The sequence below is a fragment of the Sinocyclocheilus rhinocerous genome, unplaced genomic scaffold (genome assembly GCF_001515625.1).
Source record: "Sinocyclocheilus rhinocerous isolate Xijiao unplaced genomic scaffold, SAMN03320098_v1.1 scaffold2754, whole genome shotgun sequence".
Lineage (NCBI taxonomy): Eukaryota > Metazoa > Chordata > Actinopteri > Cypriniformes > Cyprinidae > Sinocyclocheilus > Sinocyclocheilus rhinocerous.
This window is the reverse complement of record NW_015634251.1, coordinates 178,328-197,019: the sequence shown is the minus strand read 5'-3', so window position 1 is coordinate 197,019 and position 18,692 is coordinate 178,328. Positions and strand designations below refer to the sequence as shown.

General features: G+C 36.5%; 1 protein-coding gene across 2 annotated transcripts in view; it reads left to right on the top strand.

The window, feature by feature from the left end:
* The window catches only part of LOC107745452 (adenylate cyclase type 6-like), a 39,088-nt gene extending 20,989 nt beyond the window's left edge, over nt 1-18,099 (top strand). For both annotated transcript variants that reach the window (XM_016559324.1, XM_016559325.1), the window contains exons 4-23: nt 5,690-5,839; nt 6,886-7,007; nt 7,835-7,946; nt 8,492-8,619; nt 8,713-8,871; nt 9,792-9,933; nt 10,136-10,264; nt 11,494-11,522; nt 11,837-11,984; nt 12,105-12,202; nt 12,304-12,391; nt 12,502-12,618; nt 13,973-14,128; nt 14,336-14,511; nt 15,543-15,569; nt 16,011-16,143; nt 16,245-16,508; nt 16,879-17,083; nt 17,227-17,351; nt 17,951-18,099. In XM_016559324.1, coding sequence (XP_016414810.1) covers nt 5,690-5,839; nt 6,886-7,007; nt 7,835-7,946; nt 8,492-8,619; nt 8,713-8,871; nt 9,792-9,933; nt 10,136-10,264; nt 11,494-11,522; nt 11,837-11,984; nt 12,105-12,202; nt 12,304-12,391; nt 12,502-12,618; nt 13,973-14,128; nt 14,336-14,511; nt 15,543-15,569; nt 16,011-16,143; nt 16,245-16,508; nt 16,879-17,083; nt 17,227-17,351; nt 17,951-18,079 — 2,637 coding nt within the window. In that variant the 3' untranslated portion in view covers nt 18,080-18,099. The remainder of the gene's footprint in view (nt 1-5,689; nt 5,840-6,885; nt 7,008-7,834; nt 7,947-8,491; nt 8,620-8,712; nt 8,872-9,791; nt 9,934-10,135; nt 10,265-11,493; nt 11,523-11,836; nt 11,985-12,104; nt 12,203-12,303; nt 12,392-12,501; nt 12,619-13,972; nt 14,129-14,335; nt 14,512-15,542; nt 15,570-16,010; nt 16,144-16,244; nt 16,509-16,878; nt 17,084-17,226; nt 17,352-17,950) is intronic.
* Nucleotides 18,100-18,692: the final 593 nt, after the last annotated feature.

The window sequence follows — 18,692 nt, the reverse complement described above, 5'->3', positions numbered from 1 at the left end:
CCTATGCAGTGTGACGTCACACTGCATGAGAATCAAAAGGGCAGGCCTAGTTAGACTGATTTGGTTTAAAGGGGATTAAAAAATGAGGAGTGGGTGGATTTTTATGATTGTAGGGTGGTTGTGTTCACACACTCCCAACGCACATTTATGCCCAAACACCATGTAAAAGTGGATTTTGCATAATAGGTGCCCTTTAAACTAAAACAATTTAACAAGAAAAAAAAAAACTTTTCCCCTTCCTTTTCTCTCTCTCTCTTTCTTCCATTTAAATTTTTTTCTTTCTTCCCTTCTTCATTACTTCCTTTGTTCCAGCAAAGTGACAAAGTGAACTGAGAGTAAATCCACCCTAGCACAAGTCATGTTTGACAAAGTTAATCGTCTGGAAGTGACACCACTCCCCATATGTTTTCAACTTGTGGTTGCCAAGACAGCAACAACATCTGGATGAATTTCTGCTCTAGTCTTGAATCATGTGAGCCCACAGCACATTTAAATCCTAAATGGCGTCATTATTTCATAGTAATGAAACATATAATAACTTCATAGTCAGTGAAATATTTCTGCATCATTCAGAGGAGATGGCAAGAGCTTCTCTTGATCACACACAGAGTATACATTTTTCTATTGTTAGTCTAGATTTCTTTCTGTTTCTCAAACTTTCCTGTATCTCCTTCACATTTCCTATCTTGTGGCACAGCTAAATTGTGCTATATAAGCAGAAGAAAGTTCGGTTTACCACCTTATAAGACAATGTTTAGACACTTTGAAAGGAAGAGTCCCTGTTAAAGAGGAAGGCACTAAGTGTTTCTATGAATAAAATCCCATCATCCCTTTTATGATTGTAGGGTGGTTGTGTTCACACACTCCCAACGCACATTTATGCCCAAACACCATGTAAAAGTGGATTTTGCATAATAGGTGCCCTTTAAACTAAAACAATTTAACAAGAAAAAAAAAAACTTTTCCCCTTCCTTTTCTCTCTCTCTCTTTCTTCCATTTAAATTTTTTTCTTTCTTCCCTTCTTCATTACTTCCTTTGTTCCAGCAAAGTGACAAAGTGAACTGAGAGTAAATCCACCCTAGCACAAGTCATGTTTGACAAAGTTAATCGTCTGGAAGTGACACCACTCCCCATATGTTTTCAACTTGTGGTTGCCAAGACAGCAACAACATCTGGATGAATTTCTGCTCTAGTCTTGAATCATGTGAGCCCACAGCACATTTAAATCCTAAATGGCGTCATTATTTCATAGTAATGAAACATATAATAACTTAATAGTGAAATATTTCTGCATCATTCAGAGGAGATGGCAAGAGCTTCTCTTGATCACACACAGAGTATACATTTTTCTATTGTTAGTCTAGATTTCTTTCTGTTTCTCAAACTTTCCTGTATCTCCTTCACATTTCCTATCTTGTGGCACAGCTAAATTGTGCTATATAAGCAGAAGAAAGTTTGGTTTACCACCTTATAAGACAATGTTTAGACACTTTGAAAGGAAGAGTCCCTGTTAAAGAGGAAGGCACTAAGTGTTTCTATGAATAAAATCCCATCATCCCTCACTCTTGCCACACCAGCCATGCTCCATACAATGTGTGTCAACAACACTATGAGCGGTATGTTTTGGGAAAAATGCAGAAATTGTGTGTACTGTATACAAATTCTTACTCCCAAGCAGAAAAGTTCTTGCTTGAGTGTAAGAAAAGGTTTCACATGTTAATGTAATGAATACAAAGGATTTGGAAAGGCTTAGTCTAGTTTGGCTTTATGTCCATACTTTTTAGAAACTAAGTTTTCCAGTCCTTGTCAGTTCAGGTCAGCTTTATTATGAGGATTAAATAAAACAGCAGTGTCTTTATTCTCTGACATTTCTAAACACACAGTTGTCTAACACAGAGGCTGACTGCTCCATGTGTGGCTCATTGTCTCACACACACACACACGCACACACACACACACACACGCTCAGTCCATACAATGTGTGTCAACAACACTATGAGTGGTATGTTTTGGGAAAAATGCAGAAATTGTGTGTACTGTATACAAATTCTTACTCCCAAGCAGAAAAGTTCTTGCTTGAGTGTAAGAAAAGGTTTCACATGTTAATGTAATGAATACAAAGGATTTGGAAAGGCTTAGTCTAGTTTGGCTTTATGTCCATACTTTTTAGAAACTAAGTTTTCCAGTCCTTGTCAGTTCAGGTCAGCTTTATTATGAGGATTAAATAAAACAGCAGTGTCTTTATTCTCTGACATTTCTAAACCCACAGTCGTCTAACACAGAGGCTGACTGCTCCATGTGTGGCTCATTGTCTCACACACATGCACACACGCTCAGTGAGTGATCTGACAGTCTCATTTAATCAGTTTTGCTGTGAGGTAAAAGCATGTGACATTTGTTCTGTCAGATCTGTCAGCTCAAATGTCAACCGCTTTTTTAAATTTACTGATATGATCTACTCTCAGTCAGTGTGATATAGATGAATTGAGGGGGCTGCTGTATATTGGATGTTACATGAATAAAACAGGGTCTGTATTATTCATGTAACTAATGCTAATGCTAATGCTAACTGTTGATGGTGTTTCTGGTCAAAAAAGTTATTTTGAACTTTCTATTCATCAAATAATCCTGAAAAAAGTATCACAGTTTCCACATAATGTTAAGCAGCACAACTGTTGTCAGCATTAATAATAATAATAATAAAGTGTTTCTTGAGCAGCAAATCAGCATATTAGAATGATTTCTGAAGGATCAAGTGATACGGAAACTGGAGTAATGGATGCTGAAAATTCAGTTTTGCCATCACAGCAGTAAATTACATTTCAGAATATATTAAAATAGAATGGAATATATTGCATTCGATTTTTTGCACAGCCCTACTTTAAATGGTAGTGTATAGGGAATGTATATTGTGTATTTTCAAATGCTACATCATGATAGTGTTTTCAAAAACCTGCCTATGCTTTTCTTTTGTTATTTTTCTTTTAAATGAATGAACAATATGCATTTAATTAAAAACAAGATTAAAAATAATTACTCACCAAGTGCTTGCTTACATGGAATCCCATTAGAAAATTAAACTGCTACCATTAGGATAATCCACACATGCAACTGTTGTGTCTAAAGACCATCTCATTTTTATAATTTCACATGTTCTTATCCAGAAAATCAAGTGATGACAGTCTAACAACAGGCCCTGCTGTGGAGAAAATGCAGTCTGCCAGAGAATCAGATATACTTTATGAATCGAGATATTGCTAAACATGAAAGCTGAAAGCTTATGACACATCCACAGAATCACCCATTGTATTTTGTTGTAACGTCAGTTTAGGTGAGGAATTCAGTGGCAGATTGATCAAAGAGGAATCAAATATTCTAGTAGTACTTTGCTAGTTGACTAGTTAGGTTACTCGCCTAGTTCTGCACACCCTGTTGCAGGCTTTTTCTGGCCACACATGGAGAATTAGCAATCTGCCATGTTTGTGGCCACATCCCCACATTTTCCATGTCTAATCAGCTCGGTGGTTTGGACCGTTGGTGTTAGTGAGTCCCTTGAATAGAACTGCCTTTTGGAAAACTTGTGCAAATGCAAATGCTAAAATTACGCAAACCATCTGAGCAAATGGATGCCTGATGGGCCTGGCTTTTCTTCCTGAACTCTAAAATCTGAAGATGTTTGCACATTCACTCTAGGGGCACTTGAAAGAGGGAGTGGAGCTGTTTTTCTGAAGCTCTGCCGTGCCATTTCTTGTCAAGTGGATAAATAAAGACCGTTCCTCTTCGGCAAAGAAGAAAACGCTTGTTGCAGAGAAATGGGCCTCAACAAATTCTCTCAGGCAAACCGTTTCTGACTGATGGAAAATGATGACTGTTTGCTTGGGTTGTCGATAGTAGAAGCGTACTCTTACACGTGATAATCACGTATTGACCTTGTGTGTTCACTGTCATATTCAATATTTCAACTCATGTTATGACCATGTAAACCGGATAACATATCTATATCAGGATACCAGGAAGAGACAGGACATGACATAATCTCTGGAGCATTGTCCACATGAAGCAGAACGCAAGCAACAGGAATTACAATTTAATAAATGGTGGAGAAATGTGCTTAATGGTCTTAAAATAGGCTTGACTTTATTTATGCAAAATATCATTTCAGTTGTTGTGACATGTGACCTGGATATGTTTTTGTAAGATTACCTTGCGCAAAAATGCTGTCCATAATATACCTGTTACACAATTCCCAGAAACCATTTGCAGTAAAACCGCAAAGCATCTTCAGTTCTCTTAAACACACAGGTTTGACCGCATACCATCTAATCCCCAGATACTTGTACTGATGTAGAGATAAAAGACCTGAAACACAAAGCTGGTTGCTGGATGCTTTTCATATTACTGCAGAAAGTAAGCCTAACACCTTATACTATTACATTAATTGTTCTGCAGCTGTGTGGACCATTTCTGTGTGCTTTGTGTTGTGTTTGTTTAAATGTCAACTGCTGATGGCACTGAAATGCTGAATAATGATTGAAAATGATAAGCAGCTTCAGTGATTGACTCGCAAGAATCAATATTTATTTTTCCCCCTGATAAACGCGCAGGAAACTGGCTGTTGCTGGAGGACGGGGGATGAAGTGTTTGACTTTTACTTCTGGACAAAACCTTTTTCCACTGTTCACTTTTTAGAGATATGGATTTCCAGGCGTTTATTTTCAGTGTCGGGAAGCATCTTGATTCATGCAGTATGTCTTTTTGATACAGAATCTTTCCACACTCTTGGAGTTCAAATTTCTTCTCTTATAAATCCCTGAAATTTTGTATGATTGATTTTAGCTTGAATGCTGTAATACAGGCAGTAAGTACTACGGTAAGACAGCCCTCAGTACCTCACCCCAACTCTGTGAAGTTCATGGCTGTTTCATTGTGGTCTGTATGTTCTGTGTTTATTCCTGATAGATGCTCATAGATCAAGTGGATTGAAGAGAATGAGTGAGGACATTTAGGACACGAGTCACCTTTTTGCCATTAAATAAAGCCAAAAATGTTCATGATATGTAGCCAGACATGGTTAAATTAGAAAGACATCAGTCTTTCTTGGTTTCCCTCTGAACTGGAAAAGATTTACTATTGGCTGACTGAGTCTGTCTTTTTTCCCCCCAAACAGATGTGCAGAGCATAGGCATGTTTATTTATCATCAATATGTGTATGTATATAATTGATATATTGTGTGTGTGTGTGTGTTTAACATACACAAAAATCAAGTCCCATCGAAATCTAAAAATATTCTAAATATTTAAAATAAATATTAAAAAATATTAAAATGTTGTTAAATATTCAAATATTTTATATTGTACTATTAAAATTTTTTATTCAATTTATTTAAAAATATTTATTTTGATTTCTTCAGACCATAGTCTATTAATATGCCAATCAGTAAACCATGTGTGTTATGAAGGTACAACTTTAATTTACGGTAACTAAAATGGCCTGGATAATAATCATGAGCCAAGTCTATAAATTTCGTCTAAAATTCAGCTCAAAAATCATGTCTGCGCCCACCTTTAAAGCAAAGTGAGACCTGTGGTGATCTCGACCTTGGATTGCAAACAAAAATAGTCTAACTTTTTCTCACATCTCGCATCCAAAATTCCTAATTTTATTCCTCTTCTCTTTTTCTCTGTGCAGTTATGTGCCAATGCAATGATTTTCCTGTGCACCAACATCATTGGCATCTGCACACACTACCCAGCAGAGGTGTCTCAGAGACAGGCCTTCAAGGAGACCAGAGGATACATCCAAGCCAGAATACACCTTCAGAGAGAGAACCAGCAGCAGGTTGGCAAGCGCTCGAGTAAACAAACACACCTACCCGCCCGACACTTGTTTACCTCATGAATGTGCATGAAGCATGCTGATAACATGCTGTGCTTTAGCTCTTAGTAAAACCTTGTGAGACTGTAAAACCTTGAGAGAAAAGTTACAACTTTAAATTCATCCTTTAAAGCACCACTGCTTCAGCCATACACAAAGCTTTAAAACATTGTGTCAAGTTAATAATAGTAGTATAACTATAAAAACAGTTTTTGGAAAATGTAAATTTGCTAGTCCTAGAGATTTGTTTTCAAATATAGTCTAAATTATAGTAAAGTATATATTGTATATAGATATTTGACATTTAATATACATTTTTCTAGTGTGAAATATTGCATTGGCTAGATATTGTTCATTGTAAGTATCTATATCTCTATAAAATGATTATAATAGTCCTTATCAAGTGTCCAGTGATTGTAAAATCTAGCGAAAAGTCATATATATATATATATGAAAATAAAAAAATAGTATACTAAAATACTATTTTAGCGTTTCTACTTCAAAATTTCTTGTTTAATTAAACTTAGTGTTACTTGTACACATACACACACACACACACACACACATATATATACATATATACATGCATATATGTGTACATATATACGTATATATATATATACATATACACATACATACACAATACTGTATAAATACAAATTAGAAACTACTGATAAATGACATTTATATACAAATATAAAAAAATCTAATCTATATATACAAATACATTTTATATCATAAAAATAAAAACAGTTTTTATATAGACACACATTTTCATATATATATATATATAGAGAGAGATATAGATAGATAGATAGATAGATAGATAAATGTGTATGTGTGTGTACATATGTGTTGTGTATATCTATGTGTTTGTGTATTTTATCCCCTAAAATCTTGAAAGTTCATCAAAAAAATCCAAAAGTTATGTCAACTATCCACATATACTGTACGTGTATGTGTACATATACATACACATGCTCACTGGTGTCATCTCAAACCTGATCCAGGAGCGCCTGCTGCTCTCTGTGTTGCCAAGGCACGTTGCCATGGAGATGAAGGCAGACATCAACGCTAAGAAAGAGGATATGATGTTCCACAAGATCTACATCCAGAAGCACGACAACGTCAGGTACACAAATGCCAAGACCAGCACATGGTGTCATACAGATACGGTTGCCAATGTTGTCCTCACACCTCCAGTATGCTATAACACTCAGTCCCCACGTGATTGAAGCAGGCGACAAGTCTGGATAAAACACAGACACATTAAACACTGATACCGCTTAAAAGGTTATCTTTCCCAAGGCTGAAACTATGTTGAATGCTTAAACGCAGATTAGCGTACTCGCTAGTCCTTGAGACGTGACTTTTCTGTCTTTTTTTTTTTTTCTCTGAGGGTCAAGTTGGGTTATGGCTGCTTGTTATGATGTACCAGAAGTTACACAATCAATTAACAGAAAGCTGCGTGAAATGACAGCGAGCCACTTTAGTAATGCAGTTACAAGTTTGGAGCGTGTGGAATACAACACGTTGTCCTGTATAATCCCAGCCAGCTCGAAGCATCTGTGCTAGGAAAACTTGGATGTGTAGAAATGCTAAATGTCAGACTGTGTAGGGATCCTGCTTTCCAAATGTTGGCAGCAGTGCCATCTGTTGTCGCACGATAATGCCTCCGTACCGTGTGTCCATTCTGTCATGTCTTAAATTTTTAGTGGATGACCATCTATCCTCCTCATGGCTAGGAGGCATTTAAGGACACCAACCGCGTCCTGCTTTTTCTAATTGAAGGATAGACTGAAGTATTGAGAGTGGCCACCCTCTATTCAGAAAGTGAACTGAATCAATGTTTTTTCTCGGTTAGCCCATCAAACAAACTTCAGTGACCCAGACAAGGTGCTTGGTGATTATTGATCTCATTTTCTCTGTCTGTCTTTCTTCTGTCTGTTCACGCAACAGTATCCTGTTTGCGGACATTGAGGGCTTCACCAGTTTGGCGTCTCAGTGCACGGCTCAGGAGCTTGTGATGACCCTTAATGAGCTTTTTGCTCGCTTTGATAAATTGGCTTGGGTAAGTGCACAACATGAATTCATTTTTAGTGTTACTATTTAAAAAAAAAACTATTTTTATGTTAATGAGTTAAACTGATAGTAGTAGTATCAGTAGATATGTAGCTATATTCATATAGAATTTTGTGTATGTGTGTATGTATATATGTGATAATTAATATTGTTTTAAAAATGTTTGTTTTACTTGGAAAAAATTTAAGTAAAAAAAAACTACATGTACCTACTATATGGTTAGGGTTTGGCTTAGGCTTATTTGCATGTAATTATGCATAATTTATTGTTATTATAATAGGAAGTACATGTAACATGTGTAACATGGACACCTTAAAATAAAGTGTTACCAAATATGTACTATATACTTGATGAATTAAAAAACAATTCTCAAGAAACAGCCGATATGTTAATAAAAACCTCCAAACACTTTTAACAAGCATATAGCCAGCCCTGGCAGCCACCCACAAGGATGCTAACATTATAACATCCTATTAGGGAGGATTTCCGCAATAACAGTTGCATAAATGTGCTGTGTTATGTCTGAATTCTTAGGAAAACCACTGTCTGCGGATCAAGATCCTGGGGGACTGTTATTACTGTGTGTCTGGACTTCCGGAGGCAAGGGCAGATCATGCGCACTGCTGTGTGGAGATGGGCGTGGACATGATTGAGGCCATCTCGTACGTTGTTCTTCACATCATTTTCTATATCGATCTCTCTTCCTCATCAACACATTTTTCAATTAAAACGCATGCGTGTTGCTACATGTGCAGATTGGTGCGAGAGGTCACAGGAGTGAACGTGAACATGCGCGTGGGAATACATAGCGGCCGTGTGCACTGCGGGGTGCTCGGCCTACGCAAATGGCAGTTTGATGTCTGGTCCAACGATGTCACACTGGCCAACCAGATGGAGGCGGGAGGTCAAGCAGGGTAAAAGTGAACACCACCCATCAAAAATGTGATCAGTAATAAGTTTTCTATTCAAAGTTGGCTGTAGAAGATGTAGAGATTTGTGTTAAAGGTGTAGTTCACCCAAACATGAAAATTTGCTGAAAATGTGTTCACCCTCAGGCCTTCCAAGATGTAGATGCATTTGTATTTTGAGATTTTGAGAATTGTAGCATTTCATCACTTGCTCAACAATGGATCCTCTGTAGTGAATGGGTGCCGTCAGAATGAGAGACCAAACAGTTGATAAAAGCATTATAATAATCCACAAGTAATCCACGCGACTTCATTCCATCAGTTAATATCTTGTGAAGTGAAAAGCTGAGTGTTTATAATAAACAAAGCCATCATTAAGACGTTTTTAACTTTCGGATAAAATAAGAGTCCTCTATCCATAATATTTCTTTCTCCAGTGAAAATAGTCATCTTCATCGTCTGAATAAGAAGGGAAATATTCACAGATTAAGCACCGTTTACAAGCAAAAACAGTTTTAAATATTTCTAAACGCATTTGATGGTGGATTTTGAAGGACTTTTTCACTGGAGGAAGCGTTATTATGGATTAGGCGCTCTTTTTTGGTCAGAAGAGATAATTTAAGGTTAAAATGTCTTGTTTCTTACAAACACACACCTTTTCACTTCACAAGACGGAGTAGAGTAGTGTGGATTGCTTGTGAATTCTTATGTTTTTATCAGCTGTTTGGACTCTCATTCTGACGGCACCCATTCACTGCAGACGATCCATTGGTGAGCAAGTGATGTAATGCTACATTTTAACAAATGTTTCTATGAAAAAGACATTTTGGATGGCTTTAGGGTGAGTACATTTGCAGCAAGTTTTCATTTTTTTGGTGAAATATTCCTTTTAGTAGTAAAACTCCTACTGTTGTGAATGTTTACAGGCGGATCCACATCACCAAAGCCACACTGCAGTATTTAAATGGTGACTATGAAGTGGAACCAGGTTTTGGAGGGGAGAGAAATGCATACTTGAAAGACAACAACATAGAGACGTTTTTTGTCCTGGGCTGCAGTCAAAAAAGGGTCAGTCAAATGTAATCATATGGACATTGTTTATACAAAAACTCTTTTGCATAATATTTGGAGGTGAGGGCTGTGTTTTGTTGTGCCTTGATACAAATGACTGAATTTCCCTTTGGGGATCATTAAAGTATCTATTTATTTGAGTTTGCTGGAGTACGGTTTAATTTCCTGTGTGTGTCCTTGTGCCAAATTTCTCTTGCAGAAAGAGGAAAAAGCAATGATGGCTAAGATGCAGCGTGCTAGAGCCAACTCTTCAGAGGGTCTGATGTCGCGGTGGGTTCCTGACAGATCTTTCTCCAGGACTAAAGATTCCAAAGTCTTCAGACAGATGGTGAGGTCCGCTCCATCCGCTCTCACGCCGTCTGATCTCCCCTGCACTTCTTTAGGAGTGTAGCAACAAGTCATAATTGAAGCAATTTTCTCCGGAGCTTGGCAGTGCCTATGTGTGAATTGCTTTTTCCCCTTTCCAGGCGATGACTTTTCTGATTTCCATCAGTGTCACACAAAAAAAAGCAGGGTCAGTAATAGTGTGACAAATAAATATTGCGTCAGACAGTGTTAATAGGAAAAGAACAAATGCACAATATGGACAAAGATTATTATTTCAAATAGAAGTTTATTTGTAGATAATTAATTGGTTTTCCAGTAGTTTTATACTGCGTGTTAGAAATGTTGTGCTTGTTCATATGATTTTTTTTTTAATCATTATTTCATGTAAAAACATCTTTATAATAATAATATTAAACAAAATTGTATGAATTAATAAGATTTGGTTAAAAATAGGGTGAGGAACCTTGAATTAAAAATTATGTGTTAAAAATGGTTATGGTTTTCATATTATGGTTGATGTTAAAACACATTTTAGGGTAAGAAAACTTAATTAGATTAAAACACCTTTCAATATATATTCTTTAAAATAATATGTAAAATAATGTTACATTGTAAATTAAAAAACATTTTATGTGTGTGTTTATATATAATAAATTGAAAGTATACTATTAACTAAAATACAATGTATTATCTTAGTTTTGCCTTGCAAGTAAATTTATATAGTTTTTAATCAACATTTTTGTGTAAAAAATACATAAACATCCTTAAAATGATTAATGCAACATTTTGTTTTGAATTAATGAGGTTCATACGAAAAAATTTGTCACTGGGGTAAGGAAACGTAACTAAATTAAAACTTATTTCAATATATTCTTTTAAATACTATGTATGCAAATATACTGTTAATTAAACATAACTATAAACTTAACAGTATGTTATATTATTAGACAGATTTGTTTTCAAGTAAATTTATCTTGTTTTTAGAATGTTTAGTTATTTTTCTGGAAAACAAGAACATGATTATTTGCAGTGTAAGATCCATTCCTTGTCTCTGTCAAGTTCTCACTCTCTCGCTCTGAATGTAATTTGAAGACTCTGAGTGTTAATTAAAGCAGCAGTGGCTCTGTGGGGTTGGCTTCGGAGCTGTCTGAGATGAAACCCAGAATGTGTTTTTCTACTTCCACTGTGTTTTTACTGCCCACTGTAACTAATCTACCTGTCTGTTTTCAGGGCATAGATGAAGCCTCCAGCAAAGATAAGTGAGTTCTGCTTTTATTAGGACACAAATCCATTCTCTCTGGCTCTGAAGGGGCTTACAGGTGACATTTCACAGGCTGTTTTCACAATCTGTGAGTCGCTTTAGAATAGAGCCAACATAAAATGTATGGTCTAGATTAGGTTTCAAGCAAGTTTGGCCACCAATAATGCTTATTTTTTCGTAATGGATCAAAACTATAGCTTGTTATGAGGATAGAAACAGAGATATTCTGTATACTATATTCTTAATATAAAAGATACATTTTGTGCAGTACATTAATATTTTACAGTAACGTAACCTTTTTGCTCTCACCAGCCGCTGTGCCCAAGAGGCCCTGAACCCAGAGGACGAGGTCGATGAGTTTTTAGGACGTGCCATTGATGCTCGCAGCATTGACCAGCTGCGGAAAGACCATGTCAAGAAGTTCCTGCTCACATTCCAAACACCTTTTCTGGAGAAAAAGGTCTGTAGACAGCTTGTAAAATGTGCTTAACACTGTACAGCACTGACACAACATTTATAAACTCAGAGTACTGAAAAAAATGTCTGAATTGCTAACAGTAACAAATTGTTGTGCTTTTAGTATTCAAAAGAGGTGGATGATCGTTTTGGTGGTTACGTGGCCTGTACACTCGTCGTCTTCTGCTTTATTGTTTTTATACAAATCATCATATTTCCACAGTGAGTGATAAAGTATTCTTTATAATAATGAATTTGATTTAATGTTAAGATATATATTTGTTATTATATATTGAATTGGTGTCATGTATTTTGTCTTGCAGTACACCGTTAATGCTGGGCATGTTCATCAGCATCTTTATTATTCTCGCCCATGTCCTCTTTATATGTGCCATTTACTCCTGTGTTAAGGTCAGTTACTACCTAATTTATGCATCTGAAATCTAGACTACATTTTCAAATAAAGCTAATGTGCAATCAATGATTTTCTGATTTATACACCACTTTTGTCTCTCTTTCAGCTTTTCCCAGTTACCTTGCAGACAGCGTCAAAGAGGATTGTTCAGTCCCGTGTCAACAGCACGCTCGTCGGAGTCTTTACAATTTTGCTTCTTTTCATCTCTGCCTTTGTTAATATGGTAGGAATTTGATCTGAGTCTGTTGCTGGCTGAAAAAAAAAAAAATCATCCTGTGTCAGTTTTTTCCCCCCCTGTATGTCAGTGTAATTCTACACTAGCATGAGCACTAATTTCCCAAGTTGAGCTGGGCTTTCAAACTCAATTCAGTGTAACTTTGATTAATTTTGGTTTATTTATTTAAACAGGTGGAGATGACATCATTCTTCCAGATTTAAAATGAGCAGTGAATTAAAATCTATTTAATATACTCCTCATTTTAATTTAAATCTGGAAATGCTGTTGCTGCCATCCCCTCCTATTGAAATAATAGTAATAATAATAATTTTTATATATATAGCTCTGTAATGCAGAATGTATTTAAAAAATAATACAAGAAAAAATAATATCCTGGATAAATATTTGTAGGATTATTAAAAGTTTAAAAATGATTAAATGCTCAATTGACTCAAATTTGCATAAAATGAAAATACATTTAATGTATGTCTTTTCCCCTGATTCCTTGCTGGAAACACTTGTTTTTAATTTAATGTTTAAATTAAATGCTCAATTGACTCAAATTTGCATAAAATGAAAATACATTAAATGTATGTCTTTTCCCCTGATTCCTTGCTGGAAACACTTGTTTTTAATTTAATGTTTAAAGGGGTCATGACCTGCCTTTGTTTTTTTATTTTGTACTGTTCTCTGAGGTCCACTTATAATGTTATCAAGATTTTTACATAAAAGCATCATCATTTGGAAGTAATAAGCTATTTTCTGTCCTGTTTTTAACCTCCTCATCAGAAGGCTCAGTTTAAATAGGCATGGTGGATTGTAGACTCGGAAGTAAACGCCCACTGCTATGATTGGCTAACAGTTTTATATGTTTGACAGCCTACATCCGTAACAGATGGACACTGCTGTGATTTAGAGATGGTCCTCACTGCAGAACACAAGATCCAGGGGGCGAGGTTGGATCCAGATCCAACTCCTCCCACCTTACATATACCTAAACCTACCCGTCTCCACCCCCGATCCCTAAACCCACCCATCTCCACCCCTAAACCTACCCATCTCCACCCCTAAACCCACCCATCTCCACCCCCTAGATGTGGATCCAACCCCGCCCCCTGGATCTTTGTGTGTTGCGACATTACTGCCTGATCCAATATAGTCGATACATCAGTGTCTTTTAGTTTCAATCTTTCTAAAAAAAAAACGCATCGAATTGTGCCTTGCTTGTAAACGAATCCACGGTAAAATGAAGTGAACATAGGACCAAGTTCTTACTGTTCATGACCCCTTGAAGTAAACACATAATGTGCACCTTTTCTATTGTTATGCACTTCTACATTTTTTGTCATTTCTCTGTCAGTTTACCTGTGACCGGGAGGATCTGCTAAAATGTGTGGCTGGACAGTTGAATATTTCTGATTCGGTCACGCTGTGTCTGCTGTATAATCTGACTGGACTAGTAGAGGACCCCTTCTTCTTCTGTCTCGGGCAGCCTTCAGCATGTCCTTTACCCGAGGTCAGTGTGTGACCATCTGTACATATATGTCTGCACTGTGCATATATGCTCACAACAGTTTCTTGCTCACTGAGAACCATTAAAAAATGTTTTTTTTTTAAGCAACCTTATGCAAAAACTCAATTTATTTTGAAACTTTTATGATTTGGCCCCTGTTTTCATGGTAACAGTATGATGGTATGACTGGTATCGCTCCTGTGCTTCTAGTATTTCACATACAGTGTGCTGCTGACTCTGCTGTGCTGCTCAGTGTTCCTGCACATCAGCAGTATAGGCAAGCTGGTCCTCATGCTCTTCATCCAGGTCTGCTTTCTGCTGCTAGTGGAGTGGCCTCTAGTCACGCTGCTAGACAACGCCGACCTGCTGGTCACCGCCAATGCAATGTGAGTGTTATTCTCTGCAAACATATAGAGTGGATATGTAAAAGTCATCTTGTAAGTCAATGGCATTAGGTCAATACTAAAATGACTAAAAAACTACAGCATCATCAATACAGAGTACAGACTCAGTTGCAGATCTACTTATTCATAAAATATGTCTAATAAAATGAAACAGTATTGACAACAAAAAGAGAACTACTGACTGCTTTTAATTTATTTCTTCATTCTTTTTAAAAAAGTTTACTTGGAAAAAACTTTTTAAAATTTTTATGAATTAATATTTATATTAATATTTAACTCTTTAAATAATGGAGTGTGTTCTGAAGCATTTTTTTTGTTGTTTTTTTGCTGTGGCATTGGTTTTGATTTTGAGTTAAACATTTACATTTTGTGCCTTTTTTGGGGTTTAAGAACGGCTAAAATGGCCAGTGGTTGTAACACATTATTCACAATCATTATTTGTTTTTTTCCCACCATAAGAGTTTATCTTGACAGCCACTATATGTGTAATCATATAAAAAAAAAAAATGAAGACTGCATATGATCAGTTTTCACTGTTTGAATCTTTTAGTCATTTTATTAAAGTTAAAGCAATATCAAGTTAAAGCATGATATTTTATTGTTATTTAACATTTTAGTTAAATGCTTTAAAAGTTAATGTAGAATTTTCCCATTAAAACAAATTAAAATGTAATAGTGATGAATGGGCACATGCAAATGTAATAGCATTTAAAATCAGATTTCTTTTAAATTACTCTGTCAACAGGTTTAAATATATTAAATGAAATAATGTATATGTGGGGACACAAATGTGGTACACATAACCTGTGTACTGCGTTAGGCTAACCGAGACTTGTCATTTGCACTTATATATTGTTGCTCTTTTGTTAGTTTTGACTGCTTTTATTGTCCTCATTTGTAAGTCGCTTTGGATAAAAGCGTCTGCTAAATGACTAAATGTAAATGTAAATGTAAATGTTTATTTTTAGTGGGTCATGTTGGTCACTAATGGAAATATGTCTGTTTTTACGCAGGCATTCTTTCAATGAAACACATTATTGGTGAGTTCATGTCATGCTTTATTTTGTACTACGATTGTAAGAGAGATGGTTCAAAGGCAGAAAGAACTTTAGAATATGCGATTCCAATGTTTGCTCGAAGTGTGTATTTGTCTGCTCTTTTCAAAAACTATTTAAAGTGAAAGTGAAAGTGACGTGACATGTGGCCAAGTATGGTGACCCATACTCGGAATTAGTGCTCTGCATTTAACCCATCCAAAGTGCACACACACAGCAGTGAACACACACACACCGTGAACACACACCCGGAGCAATAATACATTATTTACTGTATATATGCAAATATAAGAGAGTTGTGACATTTACGAGAAAGATTACTGTAGTATTAGCTACAACAAAGAAACTTTACTCTACTACTCGTCACGTTTTTTGCTCAGTCTCTGACAAACTCCAATCTGTATGTGTTGTTTTTTTCCCACATAGCCAGGAAACAGTGACTAAAGTGTCTCTGAGGGTGTCGATTCCAGTCATCCTCACTGTATTTGTACTGGCTCTCTATCTGCACGCACAGCAGGTCGAGTCCACCGCACGCCTTGACTTCCTGTGGAAGCTACAGGTGTGTAGTCCGTCTTTGAATCAATCGATCACTTAGCGAAAATACATTTCCAGTAGGATCCCAGCATAGTCGATGACTTATTCGCTGTCATTCTTCACCAGGCCACTGAAGAGAAAGAGGAGATGGAGGAGCTGCAGGCCTACAACCGTCGTCTCCTTCACAACATCCTGCCCAAAGATGTGGCTGCCCACTTCCTCGCACGAGAACGTCGAAACGATGAGCTCTACTATCAGTCATGTGAATGTGTGGCCGTTATGTTTGCCTCCATAAGCAACTTCTCAGAGTTTTACACTGAACTGGAGGCCAACAATGAGGGTGTGGAGTGCCTGAGACTGCTCAATGAGATCATCGCTGACTTTGATGAGGTAAGAACATTGTGTCACTTGCTTCTGAAATGGAAGTATCATTTTGGGATGTCAGAATTTCAGAAGACTATTTGATTTTGCAGTGGTCTTTGGCTTTATACTGACACCTACTGGTGTGGAGACAAATGTTCCATGTAAAAGCAAATGTTTTGGTTACCAATGCCACTGTACAAGTTATAGTATTATAGTATAGTATTATAAGTTACAGTATTCGTCATGTATGATTAATTTACTCCATGATGACCAAATGTGTTTTACAGTTTAGAGATTACCAAGACAAAGCAAATAAAACATGGCTGCCACCAAAAGGGGTGACCACCTTTATGTAGAAACTAGCTTTTATAAATTTTATGTTCTGTACTGTTAATAGATCATTTCTGAAGAGAAATATAAGCAGTTGGAGAAAATCAAAACTATTGGTAGTACTTACATGGCAGCATCTGGATTGAACGACTCGACTTACGACAAAGAGGGCCGCACACACATTCTAGCTCTTGCTGACTATGCTATGAGGCTACGAGAACAGATGAAGTACATCAACGAACACTCATTCAACAACTTTCAGATGAAGATAGGTAAGTAGGTGAACTTTCACCGTGAACTTTGCCTGATATATTTAACTTAGAAAGTGCAAAGACAGTGTTTATGAATTGGCTTGCAGACGCAGAGGCTCGGGAGTTTGTTAGAGCAGACAGTGAAAAATTTATTTTCACCACAGGTTTGAACATTGGGCCAGTGGTTGCTGGTGTGATTGGAGCCAGAAAGCCTCAGTATGACATATGGGGCAACACAGTGAATGTGGCCAGTCGCATGGACAGCACAGGTGTTCCTGATTGTATCCAGGTAACCACAACATAATAAACTCTTTGCTTATACAAGACTATTTTTGGTAAAACACAGCTTAGAATCCCCCATTAATTTTCTTCTTCAAAAGTGCAACACTATACATCGATTACTATATGCAACATTGTATTTATAAAGATGGTGCTGCCCTCTCTCTTCATGTTACTGCAATTGCAGCTTGCAAGAGCTTTTTTGTGACCTTTTAGCTACTTAGTTAATGCTTAAAGTGAAATGAGAAATTTAAAATTAATTAAAATTTCTAAATGCTTTTCTTCTCCAGTTAAATGTGTAGAATTAACGATAATTTTGTTAGTTGATTTCCCTGAAAAGTGTAAACACGGACTCAGTGGTTGTTTAAAAACATTGCTCTGTTTGTTTGAGCATCTCGACCAGCCTGGCATAGCAACAGTGGTTTAACCAATGGCCTGAGTTTGGGGTGTGGCTATCTGTTTATCCAACCAATGGAAGACAGTTGAATTGGCCATTTGAAAACTAACTTTATTTTTGCATTTCTCTGGTTCGGCACACCTCATCTTTAGTTTTTGGCTAATTAGAATTCAGTGTGTAATGATTATGATGTTTTTCTTTATTTCCTATAGGTGACCACTGACTTATACCATGTACTAGAAAGTAAGGGCTACCAGCTGGAGTACCGTGGACTGGTGAAAGTGAAGGGGAAAGGAGATATGGCCACTTACTTCCTCAACAGTGGTCCTGTCTGCAGTTAACACTGACCAAATGCCTCTCAATGCACTGAAAAGAAGGAAGGACAACAAAAGGCTCTGAATGGGATTTGAGCAGTTCCAAATATAACCACTCACTCAAGTTCTCTAGCTCACAAACATTAGTGGGCACATGTGGTATTTATATATGCACCTATTGGGAATAATGAGGTATGCTCTACCTAAAAGATTTGATGAAGAAGTGTTGCCTTAGATGGAGAAGACTTTGAAGAAAGTTTGGTTTTATTTTTTATTTTGTGGGAAAGACTTCTTCCATACCAAAATTTGAATTCTTTATTTATTTTGACAGGTTTTAAACCATGTAAATAAAAAAATGATTATATATGCAAGCATCAAGAAGCAAGAAGAAACTGACCAAAGAACAAAGTATTTGATATAGGAACACTACACACGCCTGGTAAACTGTTTGAAATGTCAGAACAAATGTTATTCATTTCTCTGGTTTTCCTTTTTTGGCCTCCTGTCACTCTCTACCACATTGTATTCTATTATAAACACTAAAGCAAAAAACATCTGTCTTCATTGAAGGCCTTAGAAACAGAAATCCTAATACAAGTGACTTGTATTTATAGTTCGTATGATTTATGAGTGATCAACA